This window comes from Rhagoletis zephyria, unplaced genomic scaffold (genome assembly GCF_001687245.7).
Source record: "Rhagoletis zephyria isolate East Lansing unplaced genomic scaffold, Rhagoletis_zephyria_1.1 Rzeph_scaffold_00752, whole genome shotgun sequence".
NCBI classification, from domain to species: Eukaryota; Metazoa; Arthropoda; class Insecta; order Diptera; family Tephritidae; genus Rhagoletis; species Rhagoletis zephyria.
Genome location: NW_016157836.1, coordinates 169,559 through 192,396, shown reverse-complemented (window position 1 = coordinate 192,396; position 22,838 = coordinate 169,559). Strand labels below are relative to the sequence as shown.

At 36.3% G+C, this 22,838-nt stretch overlaps 1 protein-coding gene across 1 annotated transcript in view; it reads left to right on the top strand.

Moving 5' to 3' along the window:
* The first annotated feature begins 394 nt into the window (after window positions 1-394).
* LOC108361387 (homeobox protein homothorax) overlaps window positions 395-22,838 on the top strand; it is a 171,272-nt gene continuing 148,828 nt past the window's right edge. The window contains exons 1-2 of the mRNA XM_017613996.1: window positions 395-514; window positions 20,105-20,107. Of these exons, the coding sequence (XP_017469485.1) occupies window positions 427-514; window positions 20,105-20,107 (91 nt within the window). The 5' untranslated portion in view covers window positions 395-426. The remainder of the gene's footprint in view (window positions 515-20,104; window positions 20,108-22,838) is intronic.

Sequence of the window (22,838 nt, the reverse complement as noted above, 5' to 3'; positions counted from 1 at the left end):
AAAAAAATTATTCTATTGGAAAAAAAATTCTAAAAATGTTAATAAAATTGCTTTGAACTTTGCGCACAGCCCACACACAGCAGGCATTGCAAGTGGAGACAAAAAAAAATTACCACTGTTTTAGGTATGTTGAGCGCTGGGTACGTGCTGGCTGTAGTAAGCCTGTACATAAATATGTAACTGTAAATTTATAATTCATACATACGTATGTAGTATGTGTGAGTACATAGTTATTTAAATTTTACACGCTCACTTACTACATAAATATTTAAAATGCAATAAATATCTTTAACGCAATTACATTTTTATTATGCTTAACTCATGTGGCTTATATTTCATGTCATTTAAGTAATTTTTTTTTCATTTTATTCTTTTTCTTTTCATTTATAGCGGCCTCCTAGTTCACAACTGTCATATGGTGGCGCCATGAACGATGACGCTAGGTCGCCGGGCGCTGGTAGTACACCAGGCCCACTATCACAACAACCACCTGTTTTAGACACATCAGACCCTGGTAAGTGTGGAATTGTAAATGAATTTTAAATTAATTTCAATAGTAAAGAAATGTTTTAGCTGTAAAGGAGGAAGGGAACGTTGAAACTAGGAAATCGGTGGTACTTGAGCGTAATAACTATTTTAGTCATAGATTTTATTTTAGTGAAAATCTACTTAAGCAGCATCTAGTCAGCGGAAAGCATTCTGCAGTAGGTGGCGCTGGAGTCGTAATACTTCTAAAAATAGTATTTGCAGTTATATTTGATTCTTATTGAATTCCTTACCTACATACATACATTTGAATGTAAAAACCTTTGTATAACTTTTACCTGAACAAAGATAACAGGGATATTCTGGCAAGGGTCTTCCAACTGACCGCAGACTTTCGTAAGACAGTTCACAATTCTCACATGTTGCCTTTTTTGCCCTTTTTAAAATATTTGCCTTTTCTGCCTTTAATTGTAAAGTGCAAGGAAGTAGCCCTTAATCCTGATAATATGAAAGTTTTAAACGTTCCATATTCAAATGGGCGCCACTTGTATCAACTCACGTCGAGCACGCGTTTAGTACATTCAAACTCGAAAGAAGAAAATAGTCAAAGGTTCAAAGTACAAATTTTTCATATAATGAAACTAGTTCATAGTTTTTCGCTTTTTACTTGTAAAACAAAAATTTATAAAATAAATGAGGTTGTTCACACTTACCTGGTTATCAGTTTATCTGGCTAAAATTTTTTATTATATAGTGTATTTTATTGTTGTAAATCGAATAAAAATATAACCACATAACCAGATAATCTGATAACCAGGCAAGTGTGAGCCACCTCAATGTATATTTTGATTGTTTTTCGGTTTTTGTCTTTTTTTGTGCCTTCTTTTGCATTTTTTGCGGTTTCTGGTACCTCGTCCCGCCTATTTCGCTATTTTAATTTGCCTTTTTAAAGGTTTTTAGGTCCTAAAAATCCGTTCGCTGGTGATGACTTTTGCACCACTTTGGTTTTAAGTTTGAAACCAACGTTTTTTCACATAAGAAAAAAAAAAAAATCATTTAGTTTAGCAGCAAGAAGTGTGACACAAAGCCCTTAAATTTTTTTCTGGATAGCACTTGCATGCTTCTAAAAGAAATACCCTCTTTAATGAGCATCATTAAAGCAACAATGTTGCCTGAAGCAATTTTGCATACATTTAATTAAATTTCCAACACCTAAACGCCATTTGAGCGATAAAATTCTGCCGCAAAACCAGCTAGCTGACCAGATTTAAGTAGAATTCCGCAGTCATAAACATTTGTAGAGTACGCGGATTATATCTACTAGTAAATCAATAGTAGGTATTAGTCTTGCCTAATAAACTTCAACATAAATTCATCATTTTAATTACTTTAGTAAAATTGCGACACGCCTAGTTTATGTACATACACACATACATATTTACGTAGTACATACATATGTAGTGTATGTACATACATATATTTAACCTAGTGTTCAAAAAGTTCGCTACAGTAACAAAGAACCAAATAGAGCCCAGCCGCAGTAGTAAGCGTTGTGATGGCGGCAAACTTTAAACAACGCACAATTGAGCGCAAAATTTTTGTGTCTGAAAATAAGATTCATAAAATCTTAAAAAACAAGTATTAAACTAAAAATGTAGCAAAGCAAAGAATGGCTGCAAAGCTGAAAATCACATTTTTACGATTTTTTACAGCCACTTTTGGGCGCTTAAAGTTGTAAGCTGCTTTGTGCACAAAAACATAAAAAAGCCAACACGAAAAAAAACACTTCAACAAAAAAAAAAACTGAAACGAAAACGATCTGTGAAAACCTTGCGCTATTCACCAATGATTTGGCAGACAGATGGGCGCGCATGTGCGTCTGCGCAGAAAATGCATTATCACTGCCCTGTTGTTGAGGCGCAGTGCACCGCGCGCGCAGCTGCAACAATGGACGCCCGGCTGTAATGTGCCTGTAAGTGGCTACAAAGCTGTGGCGCAAGAATAAGCACCAGCGTGCGCGTAGCTACAATTTTTGCCTATCACCGTAAATAATTCATTGCGTTGCTTTGCAGCTGACGTAGCGCTGAGGTAGTGAAGTAGTAAAGGTGAAGGTGTATGCGCGTGCACTCCACCTACCTTCGAAATAACGCTGAAATGGTACTCGATAGAAAAGATGCACTTTAAAACCCTCTGTTTTTCTTTTGTGTTGGTTTTATAGCTGGCAAGTATGAATGTTGTGTGAGTCCGATTTTTGAAGTGCTCCAAAGGTGTTGCTGTAACAATTGTTTTCATCTTTCGTCTCTTTTATGCATCTCTGGNGCATTATCACTGCCCTGTTGTTGAGGCGCAGTGCACCGCGCGCGCAGCTGCAACAATGGACGCCCGGCTGTAATGTGCCTGTAAGTGGCTACAAAGCTGTGGCGCAAGAATAAGCACCAGCGTGCGCGTAGCTACAATTTTTGCCTATCACCGTAAATAATTCATTGCGTTGCTTTGCAGCTGACGTAGCGCTGAGGTAGTGAAGTAGTAAAGGTGAAGGTGTATGCGCGTGCACTCCACCTACCTTCGAAATAACGCTGAAATGGTACTCGATAGAAAAGATGCACTTTAAAACCCTCTGTTTTTTCTTTTGTGTTGGTTTTATAGCTGGCAAGTATAAATGTTGTGTGAGTCCGATTTTTGAAGTGCTCCAAAGGTGTTGCTGTAACAATTGTTTTCATCTTTCATCTCTTTTATGCATCTGTCTGCTTGTGTGTGTATGTATGATTTGTGGAAGTAAAGTGCAGTGAATGGAGTGCTACATTGCGCGGGCCATTTTCAAAGAGCTTTTCTTGAAAGTGTAGCTGCCGCTGCAATAGAGACAACAGCAGTGGCTTACTGCGGGTTTGGCGGCAAAAGTGCCAACATTCAAGAGCTTACCAGTTGTAGTNCCCCCCCGGCTAGGCACTTATATAACTGGGTGGTTGAATACAAGTGTAGCAATATTTAGTAGTGGCGTCGGACTGTCTGCTAAGTTGGAGTGAAAGTTATGGTGAAGTTATGTACTCACTTTATCAATTTTCAAAAGGGTAAGTGAAGTGGAGTGGTTTCTTGGAACAAAATAATTACTGCTCAAAAAAAAGCTGAACACCAGTTTTTGCTGCTGAGCCTAGTTCAGTAGATAAACGTTCGAACGAAATTTTGGTTCAGTGAGTTAAAGGCCACTAGCGAATATCTCATAGCTTTAACCTACTAGTTTTTTTTTATTGTAGAAAACACATATATTCTATACGTCAAAGAATGTTTAAACTTCAATAACATACAACAACCACAACAAACTCTGTTGTAGCTTTGGAAAATGTATTTTCTTTTTAACCGACTTCGAAAAGAGGAACGTTATTAATTCACCGAAGTATTTTATTTATTTATATTACCGTATAACTTTGGACAAAGTGAACCGTTTTCGATAATTATATTTTATCGGAAGGGTGGTACCTCTAGGGTGGTCCCACGTTAATTTGGTTTATTTCCGATCATTTTCGCAATAACGAAATTTCGTATTTTGATAGTTCTCATCCACACAAGTACTCATCTTCTGAGACCTGTGTCTCATTTTGGGTGTTGTGGTTTTCAGGATGCACGCAGATACATATACAAATTAAATCTGAATGAAGGGCTGATTGTCTGAAAGACTTGCTGTCTTCAGATATATGTACAGAAATATGTATCAATGCACAGTTCCGCACATAAAATAAGTTTGGTAATTTTTGTTGAATTTGGAAACTTTTTCTGGGGATTTTGTTAAAAAATAAAAAAAAATAAAAATGTTGTGGCAACACTGATCACGGCTCTGGGACCAAAAAACAGTTATGGAGCTATACTGCGTAGTTAGCAGGCGTCAGTCAGTCTTTACATACAAAAGGCCTGAGCTTAGATCTTACTGCTTCCCATAAAGTAACTAGCGCNCTGCTGAGCCTAGTTCAGTAGATAAACGTTCGAACGAAATTTTGGTTCAGTGAGTTAAAGGCCACTAGCGAATATCTCATAGCTTTAACCTACTAGTTTTTTTTTTTATTGTAGAAAACACATATGCTATACGTCAAAGAATGTTAAAACTTCAATAACATACAACAACCACAACAAACTCTGTTGTAGCTTTGGAAAATGTATTTTCTTTTTAACCGACTTCGAAAAGAGGAACGTTATTAATTCACCGAAGTATTTTATTTATTTATATTACCGTATAACTTTGGACAAAGTGAACCGTTTTCGATAATTATATTTTATCGGAAGGGTGGTACCTCTAGGGTGGTCCCACGTTAATTTGGTTTATTTCCGATCATTTTCGCAATAACGAAATTTCGTATTTTGGTAGTTCTCATCCACACAAGTACTCATCTTCTGAGACCTGTGTCTCATTTTGGGTGTTGTGGTTTTCAGGATGCACGCAGATACATATACAAATTAAATCTGAATGAAGGGCTGATTGTCTGAAAGACTTGCTGTCTTCAGATATATGTACAGAAATATGTATCAATGCACAGTTCCGCACATAAAATAAGTTTGGTAATTTTTGTTGAATTTGGAAACTTTTTCTGGGGATTTTGTTAAAAAATAAAAAAAAATAAAAATGTTGTGGCAACACTGATCACGGCTCTGGGACCAAAAAACAGTTATGGAGCTATACTGCGTAGTTAGCAGGCGTCAGTCAGTCTTTACATACAAAAGGCCTGAGCTTAGATCTTACTGCTTCCCATAAAGTAACTAGCGCTACTCCTCTCAAAGCGACAAAAAATTACCCCGACAATAAAACGCTTTCTAAGCATTAAACCCACTATCTACTTAATAATACCCTAATATTTTTCACTTTTACCTAATTCTTTGCTTGCCAATTGAGAGCATTTCAAAACCCTTTTCAACAATTTGAACACTTTCAGCCGTCATTCACTTAAAACGTTACGCAAAAGTTAATTTGGCAAAGTAGCGAAAAATTACCCGTATCAGAGTAGTAACAGCAATAACGGCCACACCTCTTTTCCTCATGTCGCACATGTCATACAAAAAAAGCGAGGTAAAAAGGAGAAGCTCAACGATTTGCTAGCCGCTAAAAAGCAGCTACAAAACCGGCGCGTCAAAATAGACAAAGAACGCTTATGAGCAGTGTTACAACCCCTAAAAGTCGGCTAGAGAAATCAAGCGGCTGAAAAATTCACAAATTCGCTATTGCACACGTCGAATGATGACGTGGCGCCACCACTATTCGAACAGTACGAGTAACAACAATAACGCATTATCATATTTCGCATTTATGAGGACGGAATGATGAAATGACGAACTGCCTGCCTGGCTGCTGAAGAGTGGTTGGCATCGTTGTAGTTATTCATTCTTTCGTTTTTCACTAAAAATTTGTATCTCCCTCCATACGGGGTGCAAAAGGGTGCGCATCAAATTTCCACATCTTTTGTTTGCCAGCGAAACGCACATACTATAAATATATGAGCACAAATGCATAGCAATTTTTGTGTTTGATTTTTTTTTTATTTAATGTTTTTTTTCACTTTGGTGAACCTTCCTTCGTCACTATTCGAAAAATGTTTCGGGGTGTTTTCGATGGTGTTGGTGCGCACAACACATCACGGCGCATCACATCACCTCATATTGTAAAAAGCCATCAAAATTAACGCGCATTCATCAGCAACAGCATCAACAAGCACAGCGACTGGATGAAAAAAAAATCATTAAGAAACTACGGCAACAACTACAACAATGATGTTGCGCTTGACAATGGCAACATGCGTTTGTGACAAACTGAAGTACGAAAAGTACCGAATAATAATAGTCGTTAATAAAAGGAGGAATAAAACGAAAGCAACAACAACAACAATAACAGAAACAAAGAACTATACATCGAAGTTGACAAACAAGCAACACCAGTTAAAAGCAACAACGATAACAAAAATTAAAAAAAAAACAGCGTCAACTGCAGATACATCCAACAATGTGTGGCAACTTTTCTCTGCTTGGACAGCGACAACGACTTTTGAACCATTTTTACGTTTTATCGCATCAGCAGACAAAATAAAATATTTAAAAAACAAAAAAAAAAGAGCATGGCTGGAAGCACGCATAGCGAAAGGTGGCAGATTGTAGTGGTAAAAAACTGGGAGGTTGGTTAGCTTCAGTAGGGGTTGTGCGATTAGCGAACGGAGGGAACGGACGTCTTTTAATGTACAACAATGTATTTTATAGATTTCTCAGGCATGTAATGAGAACGTACATACATACCCTCCAGTACTGCTGAAGTCAATCGCTACTTTTGAACCAATACTGCACCGACTTCTTGGTAAGTAGCTACTCTATTAACCCGTGGTAGTGCACCTGGTAGTGCAGAGTCGAACCAGTCGGAAGCAGAATAGAGAAAAACTACGAAAGAGGGCGCCCATAAATGACACAAGTGACTACTCTAGTAACTCCCAATAGTGTAGAGAGAGTCGATGGCGACTACAGCCTAGGACATTGCCTTGTAAAAGTAATCGCTGAAATACACTGCAAGTAGTCGGTCGGTAATTTACGGTGTTTACTTGGTAGCTACCGATTCATCAGTCCTTTAGTCGCTTCCCCGTACTGGAGGGTATGTATGTGCAGTTAACGTATTGATTTTATGTAATTGTGACTTTGATTGATTTGGTATTGGTGAAAAAATATGGGTTTAAGGCTTTGAAAGGATTCTTTCAAAATTTACGTACTGCCATTTCGGATCCTCGAGGAAGAACATGGCTAAGATAATTCCACCTTATCGTAATCCCCCATTTAGCTGATATTGCAACAAGTAGATAAATAACTAGTTAATAACACCACAAGTTTCTCTATTTTCCACATTTCCAGACATGCATGGGCTTTTCGCCGCCCAGTGTTCTGATGCGGTAGAAGTGATGGACAGACAGTTTTTATCCTGTAGTTTTACAGCGTACCATCAAAGAATTGAAAGCCTAACTTTCTCTTTCCTATCGTAATATGTATATACTCACATCCTTTACATGTACATATGTATTACATTCGTAAACATCCAATCCGCTACTTTCAAAACTGGCTTTCAGCATTGTGTTAGAAGTTCTTTATCAAAACTTTTTAAGTATCTAAATGTTTTTCCCCATTCTCATATTTATACAACTCACTAAAATATGCGCTTATTTATATTTCCTTTTTAGTCACAAGCGTTTGGAGAGGGAATATGTACTTATTGAACTCTTATTGTCATATTTTCCACATGAAATGATTTACGATGCAAAAGTACATAAATAATAGTTATAGCGAAAAAAAAAAATAGATGGATCTATAAATTGAATTACTTTATGAATGTATTTGGTAATCTCTGAAATCAGTTGACTCAATCCATCATTAAGAACTTTGCCTACATATATAGTCTCAGATGAATAATGAAAAGCGCTTATTACCGCTGTAACGATCTTACCAAAAATTTGTTGGTTTTCGTTTACACCAAGGTATCCTTATGACCATTTTTCATACCAAAACCTGCCGAAATTTAAATTTTGGTGTTTTCGCTAGGCGCACATCTGCGGTGTAGTCGAGGACTATTGAGATGACAGTCTCACACTTAAGTGTGGTCCTCCAGTATGGATTTTCCTTTCACTCCGACTTTGTTCAGACGTGACGCCTATCTGGTACTGGGTCCGTTAGAGTGAGAATGGATGCTGCGTCGAAGTATGGACTCTAACCTACGCCTAATGTAAATCTTGCTTATTAACAAAACGAAAACGTGGAGAAATTATTTTGATGCCTTTCAGAGATTCATAAGTATGCAGATCTTTTCTACATAATACAACTGTTTCATTTTTAGTAGCGATGGCATCCTCAACGTGTACATTAAGTAGTGGATTTGGCACAAGAGGATCTCTAACAGCTGCTCTCTCATAAGCAATAAAACCTCGTACCCTAAAAATAGTGCATGATTCAACATCAAGGCGATATGCCCTGCTCGTCACTTATTTAAATTATAATATTGGCAAAAAAAACAAAATTAAACCGCTTTCAAAAGTAATACTTAATATGGTCGCCACACAAGTGAGCGAGAGTTAAGATACTACTTGTGATATTGTATACAATGTAAGTCCATACTTATTACATTCGCATGAAGGTGCCTAAATTGTTTACAACACACAAGCACATAATTCAAATACATAGTTACATTCTCTGGGAACAAATCACGAAATACAACAAAAAAAAAATAGAGTTCGTACAGAAAGAATCAAAAGAGTGCATTTATTTGAGAGAAAAGAAAACTAAATTCTAGGAATAAATTTTAAAAACGAAAATTAAATCCTAACGTAACCTATAATTATGTGCTGTGCTACAGCGCAGGCGCACACGAGGGTTACCGCAGAGCACACGTCGGAACGCCTTCTAACCCAACAAACAATTCAAATTAAGCAGTCCCAAATAATTTTCCCTCGCTGGCTGAGCACCTCTTCAAAGAATTTTCTACACTCACTCACTTATGGCATGCAAAGAAATTAAATTTTCACTTGCATTAAAACCATAATTACAGGTTACGTTCAGTTGAGCCGCCTTTTGCAGGTCATCGCTTTGGAGAAATTCAAAGCGATTGACTCTCATGTGGCACGCATGCAACAGTCTAACGATCGAAAAAATCCGTCGCTTTCAACTAGCTGACAGTTTGGTAAACACGCGTGCGGTTAGCTGAGGGAAAACAAAAAAAAAAAGAAAACAAATTGCTCAACCGCAAACAGCAAGTGTCAAAATGTCAAATTACTATATTCGAGTGTCCACACACATTTTCAGCGCTGCTGCAGCTTAATTTCCAAGACGTTGACTTTTTAATGCAATCACGCATACACCCATACATACATACTTTAGAGTACATATTTGCATATATATTTACATACATAAAAAGCGCGTTCGCAATAAATTCAAATTACATGTATGTACCTAAACAAAACGCCAAGGCGGCGCTGAATTGTTTTCTTAGCCACCGCAGCAACCACTTAAAATACTCGTAAATATAAATACAATTTAAATCCTCAACATATGCAACACATCCACTAATGCCAATTTTCCGTTTGTTATCCTTTTCAAATCAAATTGAAAACTGGCCACGCAATGCCTTGTGGTTTTTTGATGCCTTGAGTGACAGTTGGCTTTCCCTCCCTTGCTTCCGCCGTTGCTGCTACTGTTGAGGTATGTATTTGTGCAGCTAACAAACAAGCTGCCGAATGCAAATAATCAAACAGCTGCATTGCATTAATGTTGTTGTCGTTCGTATATTTTTCTTGTTTAATCTTCTTTGTTGTTTAGTGTTGTTGTTGCACGCGCTTAAAGTAAACAAATCAGCAGGATATTAAAAATTTTCACCACATCTGAGCATAGTTTGATCCCTGTGTGAGGGTAGTCGTTAGCAATTTAACGCTGCTATGCATCAATACAAATTTGCCGCAATGGCTGCGCTTGTGCGTGTGTGTTTAGATTAGTGTATTAATTGAAGTGTGTGATTGAACTTATGGTATTTTTTTTTTAATAGCAAAACATTTAAGCCCGATTGTAAGTTTGTCAATTAAAAGTTTTGACACCAAAAAGTGGATAATAGGCGAAGAACAGCAGGGGAGAGCCGACGGGAGTTTTTGAAGATTCTGTGGTGGATGCAAGTGACCTGCATACAAACACACATAGGTATATATATGTACATTATAATAATAGATTGGCGCTTACACATATGTTAGTGTTTGGCCAAGCTTCTCCTCCGATTTGTGGCGTGCGCCTTGATGTTGTCACACAAAGCGGAGGGACCTACAGTTTTACGCCGACTCCGAACGGCGATTGTATTTTTATGAGAAGCTGTTTTTCATGGCAGAAATACACTCGGAGGTTTGCCATTGCCTGCCGAGGGACGACCGCTGTTAAGAAAAAACCTTTTTTTCTATATTTTTGCGATGTTGCTTTGATCAGGGTTTGAACCCAGGCATTGTGGAGTGAAAGCGCGCACTGTTTACCACTACACCACAGCGGCCGATATGTACATTAGGGTAGTCCAAAATCACTAAAGTCGGAAATTTAATACTCTCACCTACTAGCATTGTTCTATAGGGGAAAACAATTATACCCCTATTTTTTACTTTGAAATCAAACAATTTTTAGAGGTCGCTCGAAGCGGTTTGTCTCTTTTCCAAAATTCCGATAATTTACTTCATCGCGGTAGAAGGATATAAAACAACGATGCATTGCCTCAAAAACTCTAATAAATCATGGGTATTAATCGATGTACATATTTATCAATTTAGCAATCGGTACATTTGCTGAGGTTGTTATCGATATATTTTCCGTTATAATAATTGATACTGCCTTCTGTGCATGCACATGTTTATCGATATCATTTAATTGTCGACGTGTTTATCGATAAAAAATGGTTATCGAAAAATTTATTACTTGGTACTATAAGGTTTTTGTATCGATCTAATCACCAAAATATTTATCGATCAAATACTTTTGCCATCGATATCAGTATGTACTAATAACAATTTCATTCAATGTCATAGATTTCCTATCCGTTTACCTTTACAACCATGCATCACTTATAGAAATCGGATATCAAACAAAATATTTATCGAAAAAATCGAGTAAGCTCTGTTTACAGGGTGCAGAAAAAAAGTGACGTTTATTCGACCATATGTCGTGATACGGTTTAATGTACCTATGGCTTCAACACCACTACACGTACGAGTAAGCACATTTCTTTACTTCCGCCCCCATGCTGTAAGATTTGTCGGTTGTGATTTTATAACAAATTTGGATCCGATAAAAAAGAGTCAGTAAAAAGATTAAAGTGGAACTACATATTTTAAATTATACAATTGAAAAGACATGGTGGGCACAGGAATCATAATATTGAGTGAAGTACATAATAGTGATGAAAATTCGCTATTATTAAATCTCGTTCTTATTAGACTCACATAAGCACCATACATTTATGTAGGGATGTATGAACATAGCACATATTTACTAGCTAGCGATAAACCAGAAATTTTGTCAAACATGAATCGACAGCACTAAAATTTGGTGCACTTAAGAATTAGTGTACTCAAGTGCATTTGCCGCTTCAAGAAGCACAAAGAAAATAAAAATTCTTCTTTGCGAAAAGTGCTGGGCCAAACAACACCTTTTAAATGGATGTACTTCCACCATCGTGTAGATATGTGTTTTGGTATGAAGAAGTATGAAAGCGCCCTAAATACTACAAGTGCAAATGTGAAAATTCATAGCTTGTTTGTATGTATGCATATTTATGCATAAATTTCTATTTATATGTATATACCTTTTCCCATAAAGCTCTTTCGCATGCTTTGTCTTCGCGGCCGCAAAATACTTCAATAAATTTTCTACTTATTAAGTAGAAAAAAATCGATTTTCACATTTGATTAGGCTTAAACAAATTGCACTGACAGTTTGGCAGCCGCAGCGACGCCGTAGTTAGACGAAAACAGCTACATACAAAAGAGATATGTACATACCCTGCAAAAATCGTTGGACCATGTAGTCTATTTGTGGTATATTGGAGTACTTACAAAAGTGATCCATTGTCATGCTGTAGCGGATCAACTCATGTCTCTGCACCAGCTTATTGTTACCCGATCACTGTTCGTGTTTTAACGGCCTCTTTCGAGCACGTAGTAGAAGACATCTACGAACCCAAAAGCAGAACGTATTCGCTCTCTAGCGTGAAGAACGCTTTCTGCGTTGTTTTGGGCACTCACGGGATCCCGCGGGCTCGTTTGGAACAAAACTGATGATGTGCTACTCTGATGTAATGCAGAGCTGGAGGATATGGTCCTGCCCTAGGGCATCGCAATGTTAATTGGACCACATTTTTTATAAGAATTGTGGTTAATTTTGGAGTACTCTTTGGTCCTTAGGGAGTACTCTTTACATGCATGCGGTGAGTAGTCGCGATTTTTTCAGGGTACATTCATATCCACATCTCCATACGTAGCTCATACGTATAACAACAACACAATTATATTCTTACATTTAGACATGCAGCAAATGTAGCATTAACAACAACAGAAACACATAAATTTGTAAAAGGAATTCGCTGAGTGTAGCGAAAAATTATTTCCACTTGAATAATTTAAATGAAATTTTCACGTTAATTTCACAACTACATACACGCACGCATAGCTGCATCGCGAAATTTTCCCCATTGAAGTACTGAAATTGTATGGGTGTAACCACAGCGATAAGGATTGTGTGACGCGGTAACAAGCAGCAAGTATGCACATACATACATATATACATACATAGATACTTATGTAGCTCAAAACTTGCAACTTCTGCTGCTGCGATGAAGAAGTGTGGAAAATAGATACTTCCTGCCACCGTTTGCCGCAGCTTTCACTTCTATTTGTATATGCACTCTGACTCACTAAATTGTCCCCTTGCAGCTGATAAAATATTTCGTATATACTAATGTTGTTGTTTTAATGCTGCTGCTGCTGCTGCTACTGCTCCTTGTAAAATGCACTGGTGTATAAGTTGTTTTACAAGCGTAGACATTTCCTGCGCCCCAGACCCCAATGCGAAATTTGTACGCATCTAAATATTTGCCACTTGCTACTGCAAGAATAGTATGGAGTAGGGCGATCGACTCGATGTTTCCAAACCGGTTTCAACCGGCTTTATTCAATATTTTTAGGAATTTCTTTCAATCGTGATTTATCGAGTACCGAGTAAACCGGATTTTTACAATCGAATAAACCGGAGTTTTGCTGAGTTTATTTACCAGAATCTTAACATTCTAAATATTTATGTTATTTTGTAAATGGTACTAGATTATATGTATTAATTTTATATCTGTATACTAAAAATTTTTCACCGCAGAAAATGACTTAAAAAATAAAAACCGAATAAAAACTTTTCACGGTTTTTTTTTGTACTAGATTACTAAGATCTATCTAATTCCACGATGTAGAGAACAAAGGTGGCGCGCTCCGCAAGCTTTGGTTCTGCCGTTCTTACCCATTCTCAAGTAAAAGTTAACAAACTCACTAAAACTTAAAAAAAAACACAGTTTTTTAATATGCTATAGGTAGTTAATGACGTCGGGGCTTCTTACTCAAATTAAACTGAACAGTTTCACCTGCTACAATATCCAAAATGGATTTGCTTCGCGAGCCTCCCAAGGCACCTCGAGCTCTTTGCCTACTTTAGGTGGACACCGAGCGACAGTCTCTACATGCTCGAGTTTTTCTCGACAAAGGAATGTTGTTTTAAGGATCTAAACTTGTTAAGATCAGTGAACCCCATTAGGTGTGGATTTTCTGCTAGGTTGTTTCGCTGAGCGTAGCGAAAGATTATTGTTTTACTTGTAATCCAAAATAATTTAAACTAATTTTGCCTTATTTAGTCGTAAACTAGAACTATACTTATTTTTAACAGTCGCATTGTCATTTTGGTAAGTGTTAATTTAGAACAAATATGTAAAATAACACGGGTTTATCCGCTTTTTCTTGATTTGAAAAGCGGGAACCTGATTTTTTCAAATTTCCATTTTTAGAATAACTCGAAACCCGGTTTGCGATAAGAGGCAGATAGTCGAACACCGTAGTATGGCGTCAGAATTGTGGTAAAACCATCATATATAGTTAGAAAGACCCAAAGTGGCATTGGTTAAGTCAAACCCACGCTAGATGACACAATAATTGTGGCATCATTGAAATTCAGCCAACAAATTTCACTTTGCAATATTTGAAGCAGCAGATGCGCAATATTTGGATTCTATGTACATCAACATTAAAAATGCATTTGACGACGCGTGCAAATGTCTGCGATTTTAGAACACAAATGGTCTGGGTCTCGCCGCGATGATTCGTAACAATCGACTTCATAGCAGAATTTCGTCAAAAGAAAGTTACGGTTTCGGTGTGGTTACACTGAAAGGGTTTACTAATTTTTGAACTCCTTTCAAATAAATTATCCAGCAGTAGTGTAGGCAGTTGGAGTTTAAATGAACTTGACATTGGCAATGGAATCTAGGACTATTTCTGCATCGAAAGAAAATTTAGAAAAAAATGTTGCTTGGATATTTTTGGCGGTTAGCGCTCGATATGTGCGTCGTAATACCTTAAAGTCTTAAAATGTTTCTATGTAAAACAACGGTTAAAATAGTAAGCTAATAGAAACTATATAATTAGATCTTATAATACACTGCGAATATCCTGAAACCATTTCGACCCATCAGTTTTGTAACAATGGCCTTTCCTAGTAGACCATTGTTGCTTCTGCTTCTGCTACGCTCGAAATATGTTGAGTTTCTGCACGAATTCGTAAAATGCTATTCAAATGGAAAATGTGATTTTTATCAATTGTGACAGGAATTCTTCGATGCGACTGTCGGCTGCGAAGGGGACAAGAATTATTTCTTCTCAAGCTACATAAAGAGAAGCTGCCAGTGACGTGTTGCGGAAGGATAGATTGTGCCCGGTGTAGTGGTGATGATTCAGTTATGAGTATGAAAAAATATGGCAACAATTTATTTTCTCTTGGAATGCTGCCAGCAGGGATTTTTGTCGCCAAAATAATAAAGTTTGTAATTAACAGGCGTCAAAGTATAATTTATTGTATAATAATAAAGTTGGCGTTCGCTATGAGTTAAACTAAACACGTAAAACAAATTTTCCTAAAGGATTTGGCAACAAATTATTTTTAAACTTTTTAAATAAGCGGAAACCAGTTGTAACTATGAAATCGAAATTGGATATTAAAGGAACTTTGAAAAAAAAAGTTATTCTTCTTAAGGGTCTAGTTTTAGTTTTTTTTTTTAAATATTTTAATTCAAAACTGCACCACAATTTATATACACAAATTTAGCAGCAATCGCCCATCATTCCCATCAATTGCACATTTTATCAGTTAAATAGCGCATAAAATATAGCTGAGTTGCGCTGCCGCCGCCGCTGACTTCCAATCAGCAGTCGCTCGAGTGGCCAGCGGCGCGCCATAAAGGGAATTCACATTGAAATTTAAATCAATGCTCGGAGCACAGTTTGCCATTGAGCGCTGACAGCATAGCAAAACACAGAGGCGGCGCTTTGTTAAAAGCATTATGCAAAAAAAAAACAATAAAAATAAAATTAATAAAAATAATAAAAAAAAGTAGAAATCAAGTGCAATAAAAGTGCTTATTATTGAAAATGAAATGGCAATAAAAGCGATTCATCAGAAACGGAGCATAAAGAAGCAGCAATTGATGACATTTAGAAGACAAATGCGCAGTGCTGGAGGGAAAAGGGAGAATTTATTTTTTACGAAGAAGCTGTATACAGCGCAAAATTCCTTTTCGTTGCTGCATGCAATTTTTCAACAATTTCGTAATTTACACTCTATGCTAAAAGTTAGTAATTTAGAAAAGAAAAAGCCCAGCGGCATTTAATTTGCTACCTTTAATAACATTTGGTAGCAGTCTTCATTTAAAGTATTTTTTTTTTTATTTCTTCCATACATATTTATTTAAATTTGAAAATGTGCGCACTTTATATTAAGCACCACTTTACATACACGCCTATTCATCATGCTCTTACGCATGACTTGTGGCCAGAAATTATTATGAAATTAAAATCGCATCAACTTGAAAATATTTGACACTCATCTTTGTAGGCAATTTATGATGGCAACAAATATTTAATTTCAGCCGGTAGCGAGGAATAAAACATTTTTTTCCACAAACAAAAAAATCGCACTTGATCTTCGCAATCTGTGAGCGCACAGTGGCAGGGATTCATAAATTAATATGTATGTATGTATGCATGTATGTATGTATGTGAGCTTGTGCATATTTCTGCTGTCTGCATGCACCCATATCAACACGAATTAAGCGGCTGATCCGAGCTCAAGCAAATCGCTGCGAGTTTTGTGTTCTTTATGCAGTCTGCGTTTTTTTTTTAATAAAATAACCCGATACATTTGTTCTAGGTTCTTAAAGTTTAGTTTCACTTCTACATTCGTATAAGAAGGAGAAAAACGGTAAAAACCTAATATCTAAAATCTAAAAAAAGGAGAATGGCAACATTGGGTGTGCATAATTTCGTGTCTGAGCAATCATGCGTATAGCCAAATATTCATGTAGTTGAGATGCCTTCAGCCTCAGCCAGACCTGATGCAATTTAATTCTCCGATCGTCCAATATCATTCCTTGGATTTTGTCGCCGATTTCAGTCGTGACAAGCACTCTTGGCCAATCTGAACTTTCGGCGTCATTTGTGTTGGTATGACCCCAACTGAGTATGGTAAACGACCTCTTATTTATTAAAATTGATGTGGCAGAGTCTACATAATATTTATCAAGCCATGTCTGGTTTCGTTGAAAATATATTTTTAACAAAAAAATTTTATTGATTAGCGAGCTCAAAACACTTTTTTTTTATATTACAAACATATTTGTTTTTTTTACTAAACTTAGAAAAAAAAGTAATTTCTTGTTAGAAGAAAGATAACAAAAACCTCCGTAAACTTTATGCGTTATTCTTTGGTGCCTAATTATTTATTTTGAAAGGAGTTTTAGTAATTTGCAAACCGGGCTTTAAAAATCATAAATAAAGCTCTATTCATTTGACCGCTGACAACACCTGGTGATCTTTGCGAGATTAAAAAGAAAATTAAATCACATTAAAATTCTTTGCGATTTCGTGATAGTTCCAAAACTTGGGCAGCTTTGTTGTTCTTTTTACTCTTTTATATATTCGTAGGTCATGGCGTACGTGATTTAAATCCACGAACATATGTTAAAGATGACGTTAAATGACATTCAAGGAGATAAATTTTAATTATATGTGTTATATAAATTAATTACACATATTCAACCAATTATTTTGTCTGATTTTTTTTTTAAACTGATAGTAAAATGAATAAATTTGCAAGCGTGAAGCATGTACTAAAATACATACTTACATCTACCTATGTACAAACCATAAGCACTTGCGTTCATAAGACTTAGAATCTAAAACACGCCTTTAAAGTACATTTGTATGTATGTATGTGTGCTCAGACATACGTATTGTTATCATTTGTTTGATTTATAAACACATTTCGTTTTTTTCTTCTTGCAAGGCGCTCGAAGTTCCAGAGAATTGTTTAAACTTTTATGGCAAATTACAAATTGCAAATTATACATACATTTAAACAAAAGTGACTATATTATTTTATATCTGTCTCTGTTTCTAAATTTATTCTGAGCGTAGTACTCATGCCGACCGGTATTCGGCGCCAATTTTGAATTTACTTGGTCATCCATTATACTAAATTGGCACTATTTGATAACTGGTATTTTCTGTTTAAATTTAATCATGATCATTACTATGATATCGAATTTTAATACAAATACTGGGTAGCAACTATTTCTACCGCTATCAGTTAGTTCTAGAAATTTTTAAATGGTTCTTTGGCTCATTTTTACTGAGAAAAAAGAAGTCCAGGTCCCTGACCGTAGCAATCGTGAGACTCCTGTAGACAGCTAGAAAGAATAACAAAGATAGCGACATAATATAATAACAAATTGGCGATGTGTGGCGTGCGCCTTGATATTGGCACATAAAGGAGATGTACCTACATTTTACGCCGACTACGAATAGCGATTGCATTTTTATGAGAAGATGTTTTTCATAGCAGAAATACACTCGAAAGTTTGCTATCATTGTATTATATTTTCAGTTTTTTTCGAGGAATTGATGGCACCAAATTTTGCTGAATGTCTGGATTGTACCTATGTATGTATATAGAAAAGGAATTTCTCAGGCTTCCCAGGTTGGCGATTTTAAGCGTTTTTTTTTCAATTTGAAGTTGGTTGTCGCAAAACAGTATGGATAACAATTTCAGCATGCATATATTTTAACCACTCAAAGTCCTTTCAAAGGGTTTTAGAGTCCGAGGAACCTGAATATGCAGCTTAGTTTTACCAAAAGCGGCCGCTGGGGTACGCTATGATGAGAAGACCGTGAAAGGAGCATAAACATGTCTCTTAACAATGTTTCTTATTCTTTTTTTTTTGCACCAAAGTGCGCCCAGTGGCCGTTTTTATTAAAAATAATTGCAGATTCAGATTCCTCGTTCCCGATAATCCCCAGAAAGGCCTTTTGATGGTACAAATATTTGCATCTAAATCAAGGACAACTTTGAAATCACTACAGAATTTCTCTCTACAAGCAACTTCTTTTATTAGATTGTCAAAAATATAATAAAGTTACATGATTCAATAATTATTGAATCATGATAAAGTTATACCTCTTTTTGTCATTCACTGAAATTCTCCAATGATCTCAATGGTGTTTGTCCTTCAGAAAGAGAATTTGTTTTGGGCCAGTAAAAGTTTCACCGCCGCTGCTCGAAAATGGATCAGTAACTACATATTTCAGATGTTTTCCTACTGTATTTAGAGATACATTGATGCCTCTTCGATTGAGCTCGAATAGCTTCGAATGTCCTCTTTAAAATTTAATGCTCCTCCGCTTAAAAAAATCCCAAAAATTATGAATATATATTTTTTCGTTGGCAACTAGCATATCTACAAAATGTTATGAAAAATCTTACCTAAAAAATTACAACAATCTTAATTTTCTTAATACAGCTCCCGGCTTGCCGCGATCTTAATTCAGACCACTGAAACAATCCAGAACTCACCAGGAGAATGTGGCCGCACTGCTAGTTTAGTTCGATCTCTTTCCGTCTATCCAACCGGTTGTAGGTCCTTCTTAGGCATTGTCTTTGAAGTCAGACTTTTTTTTAATGAAAGCAGTTCAGCCCTTGATTTGGGCTTCTTTAATACGTAGTCTTCTTTAGCCTCGTGTCCAATCACGTACTTACAAAGCATCGGCGGCAACCCGCATTTTCACGCATCTCTATACAGCTTGATTATGTTAGGGTAGCTGCGGGATTTTAAGTTTTGGGAGGATCTTCCATTTCTAGATACTTCCTTAAATTCTCCATCGTCCGCCAAGTAATGGTGGGGCAGTTATTTTACATGCTGACCCATCTATCAGTTCCGTTTAGTCAACTGCTTCGGGATTTATTGTGTTACTAAGTGGCTTAATAAGTCTCACAGATTATTCTGATTTCTTTCTTGGTACGTCAAGTTTCCGTATTTGTAAAGGTTTCCCAATCTCAAGTTCTCTTGCTACCAGAATGTGACTTTTCTCGTAAAGGTTGTAGATCCATTTCCAGCAAAATATTTTCAGGATGACAGAAAAAGTTATTGTGACATAAAACCTTCGGAACTACTCCTTTTGTTTATATACTTTGAGTACTAGAACATTCGCCACATATGAATTGCAACAGCGGTGAAGTTTGGCCCCGGTGTATGGAAAACCACATCCTGGCATAAACCCTAATGATGAAATGAACTCGTTTTTTTCAAAATATTGAAATTCCAATCCAGGAACCACTGCATATCAACCGAATTAAATTTTGTTTGTTTGCATGTCCAATGGCGACTTTCTGTAACTAAAGTAAAGAAAATATTTAATGAAAACAAGTAAGAAAGTCTAAGTTCGGGCGGAGCCGAACATTAAATATCCGGCGCAAGTATTAAATATATGTTTTTCACCTTTCCGAAACCTACCGCTAGATGGTAAGCCGGGGTGTATCAATTTTGAGTAAATTAGCGTCCTTAAATTTCGAAATATTGAAGTTTCAAGCATTTCTGAAATTTACCGTTATATGAAAAGCGGCCGTAATTTTAGTCCGATTTCAATAATTTTCAACGTTTCGCTTATATGTGGCAAGCACAATAACCATACCGAGTTTGATACAAATTGGTAGAACGGTTACCGATATACATATATGTGATCATAAGTGGGCGGTGCCACGCCCATTTTCCAAAATTTTACCATTAACGTATTTCCTGGTAAAGAAATTTTGCAAGCATCAATTTTGAATAAATTAGCTTCAATATTTACTGATTTATCGAAGATTTTGTATTTCTCTAAATTACCGTTATATGGGATGTGGGCGTGGTTATCGTCCGATTTTAAAAATTTTTTATGCTGTACCAAGGCTAACAACTGTGCCAAGTTTCGAAGAAATTAGTGCAGTGGTTACCGAGATATACACATGTAACCATAAGTGGGCGTGGCTACGCCCATTTTCCAAAAATGTATAACACTCTTAGTTTCGTCTAAAAATTATTGTAAATATTAATTTTGAGTGAATAATTTTCAGTAGTTACTAAAATATCGCAGTTTTCGTATTTCCGAAAATTACCGTTATATGGGATGTGGGCGTGGTTATCGTCCGATTTTAAAAATTTTTTATGCTGTACCAAGGTTAACAACTGTGCCAAGTTTCGAAGAAATTAGTGCAGCGGTTACCGAGATATACACATGTAACCATAAGTGGGCGTGGCTACGCCCATTTTCCAAAAATGTATAACACTCTTAGTTTCGTCTAAAAATTATTGTAAATATTAATTTTGAGTGAATAATTTTCAGTAGTTACTAAAATATCGCAGTTTTCGTATTTCCGAAAATTACCGTTATATGGGAAGTGGGCGTGGTTATTGTCCGATTTTTTAAATTTTCGGCCATTTAGTATGCTGTACCAAGGCCAACAACTGTGCCAAGTTTGGAAGAAATTGGTGCAGCGGTTACCAAGATATACACATGTAACCATAAGTGGGCGTGGCTACGCCCATTTTCCAAAAATTTATAATATTCTTATTTTTCGTCTAAAAATTATTGTAAATATCAATTTTGAGTGAATTATCTTCAGTAGTTACTAAAATATCGCAGTTTTCGTATTTCTGGAAATTACCGTTATATGGGAAGTGGGCGTGGTTAAAGTCCGATTTCGCCCATTTTCAATACCAACCTACCTTGGATTAAGGGAAACCTACATACCAAATTTCGTTGAGATATCTCAATTTTTGCTCGAGTTATCGTGTACACGGACAGACGGACAGACGGACAGACGGACAGACGGACAGACGGACGGACAGACAGACATGGCTTAATCGATTTCTTTTTTCATCCTGATCATTTATGTATACATTTGTCTATATCTATCTCGATTCGTTTTGGCTGTTACAAACAACCGTCATGTGAACAAAATTAATATACCCTTGTGCACAAGTGCGCTCGGGTATAAAAATCCGATCGGTTTCTCGTTGAAAGTTAGACATATTTTGTCTTTTTAAAGGAACGAAGAGCGGTGCAGCTCCACTATTTTCTACGCTGAAGTTGATGACCGAATTTGACTGCAAATTACTTACTTTCCGTACCTTCCATTTCCCTAACCATCTCTCTCCAACAACCTTCTTTGATTTAATCTTTCAAAAGGTATATTATTTGATTCACAAAACTTCTGTTATAATTTTCGAATTTTCCTTTTACTTTAATAAAAGATACACAAATAAATTTTTCATGCTACCAGATGTCGCTAGAAAATACTTAAAATAATTTTTCAATATAGTGCATACATACAAATGTACTTATTTTCGTTCAACTATGTATTTAGTCACTCGACTACTAGATACAGTAATTTTCGACGCGCACACCCAACAAATTAATAGTGACTAAAGACTGTTGTTAGATGACGTTGTTTGTTTTTTTGTTTGTGTACGTCGCCCCTTTTTTAACTAGCGAAACAACCCCTCAAATGCAGAGAGTACTTAGTACGCGACTATACATATTATTAAATGAAATTGTATAGTTCCGCAATTTGAGTGTTTTCCTTATGTTTTCAACTCCCTATACTTTGTGTGCTTGTATAATTTATTTGTCATTAGAATATTATGTAGAAAAGAAATTAAAACAAAGAATTTAGTTGTTGTTGCTGCTGTTCATGGTTACACTTTTGAATATTTAGTCTAGCGAGCAAAAAACAACATTAGCATGATGCGTACAAACATACATACATACATATGTATGTATAGAGATATGTATTTTCTTGCAATCGTGTTATTGTATACATACAAACTTGGTCATCAACAAAGTGAATGTAACGCTGATGACGATTGAGACAATTTTCGAACAGGACATTAACCAGGACAGACGGAAAATGTATGTCCAGCAATGGTTCTATAGTTAGATGGGCGGACAGGTGAGGTGGCTACATACATACTTACATACATAAGTGTTTAGGTGGAGCGTATGTCAAACAAAACAAACAATCAATGGCAAATAGCTTTGTTTGTGGTATCTAAGTTAGGAACGTTGGCATTCAATGGCACGGAAAAATGTTGAAGAAAATGTAACAGGCGGTAAATAATTATATTTTGTAAACAAAGTAGTATAGAACTATACGTAAACTCGTAATAAAAATAGAACAAAGTATAACAAGTAAAAAAATAAAATTGGAACAAG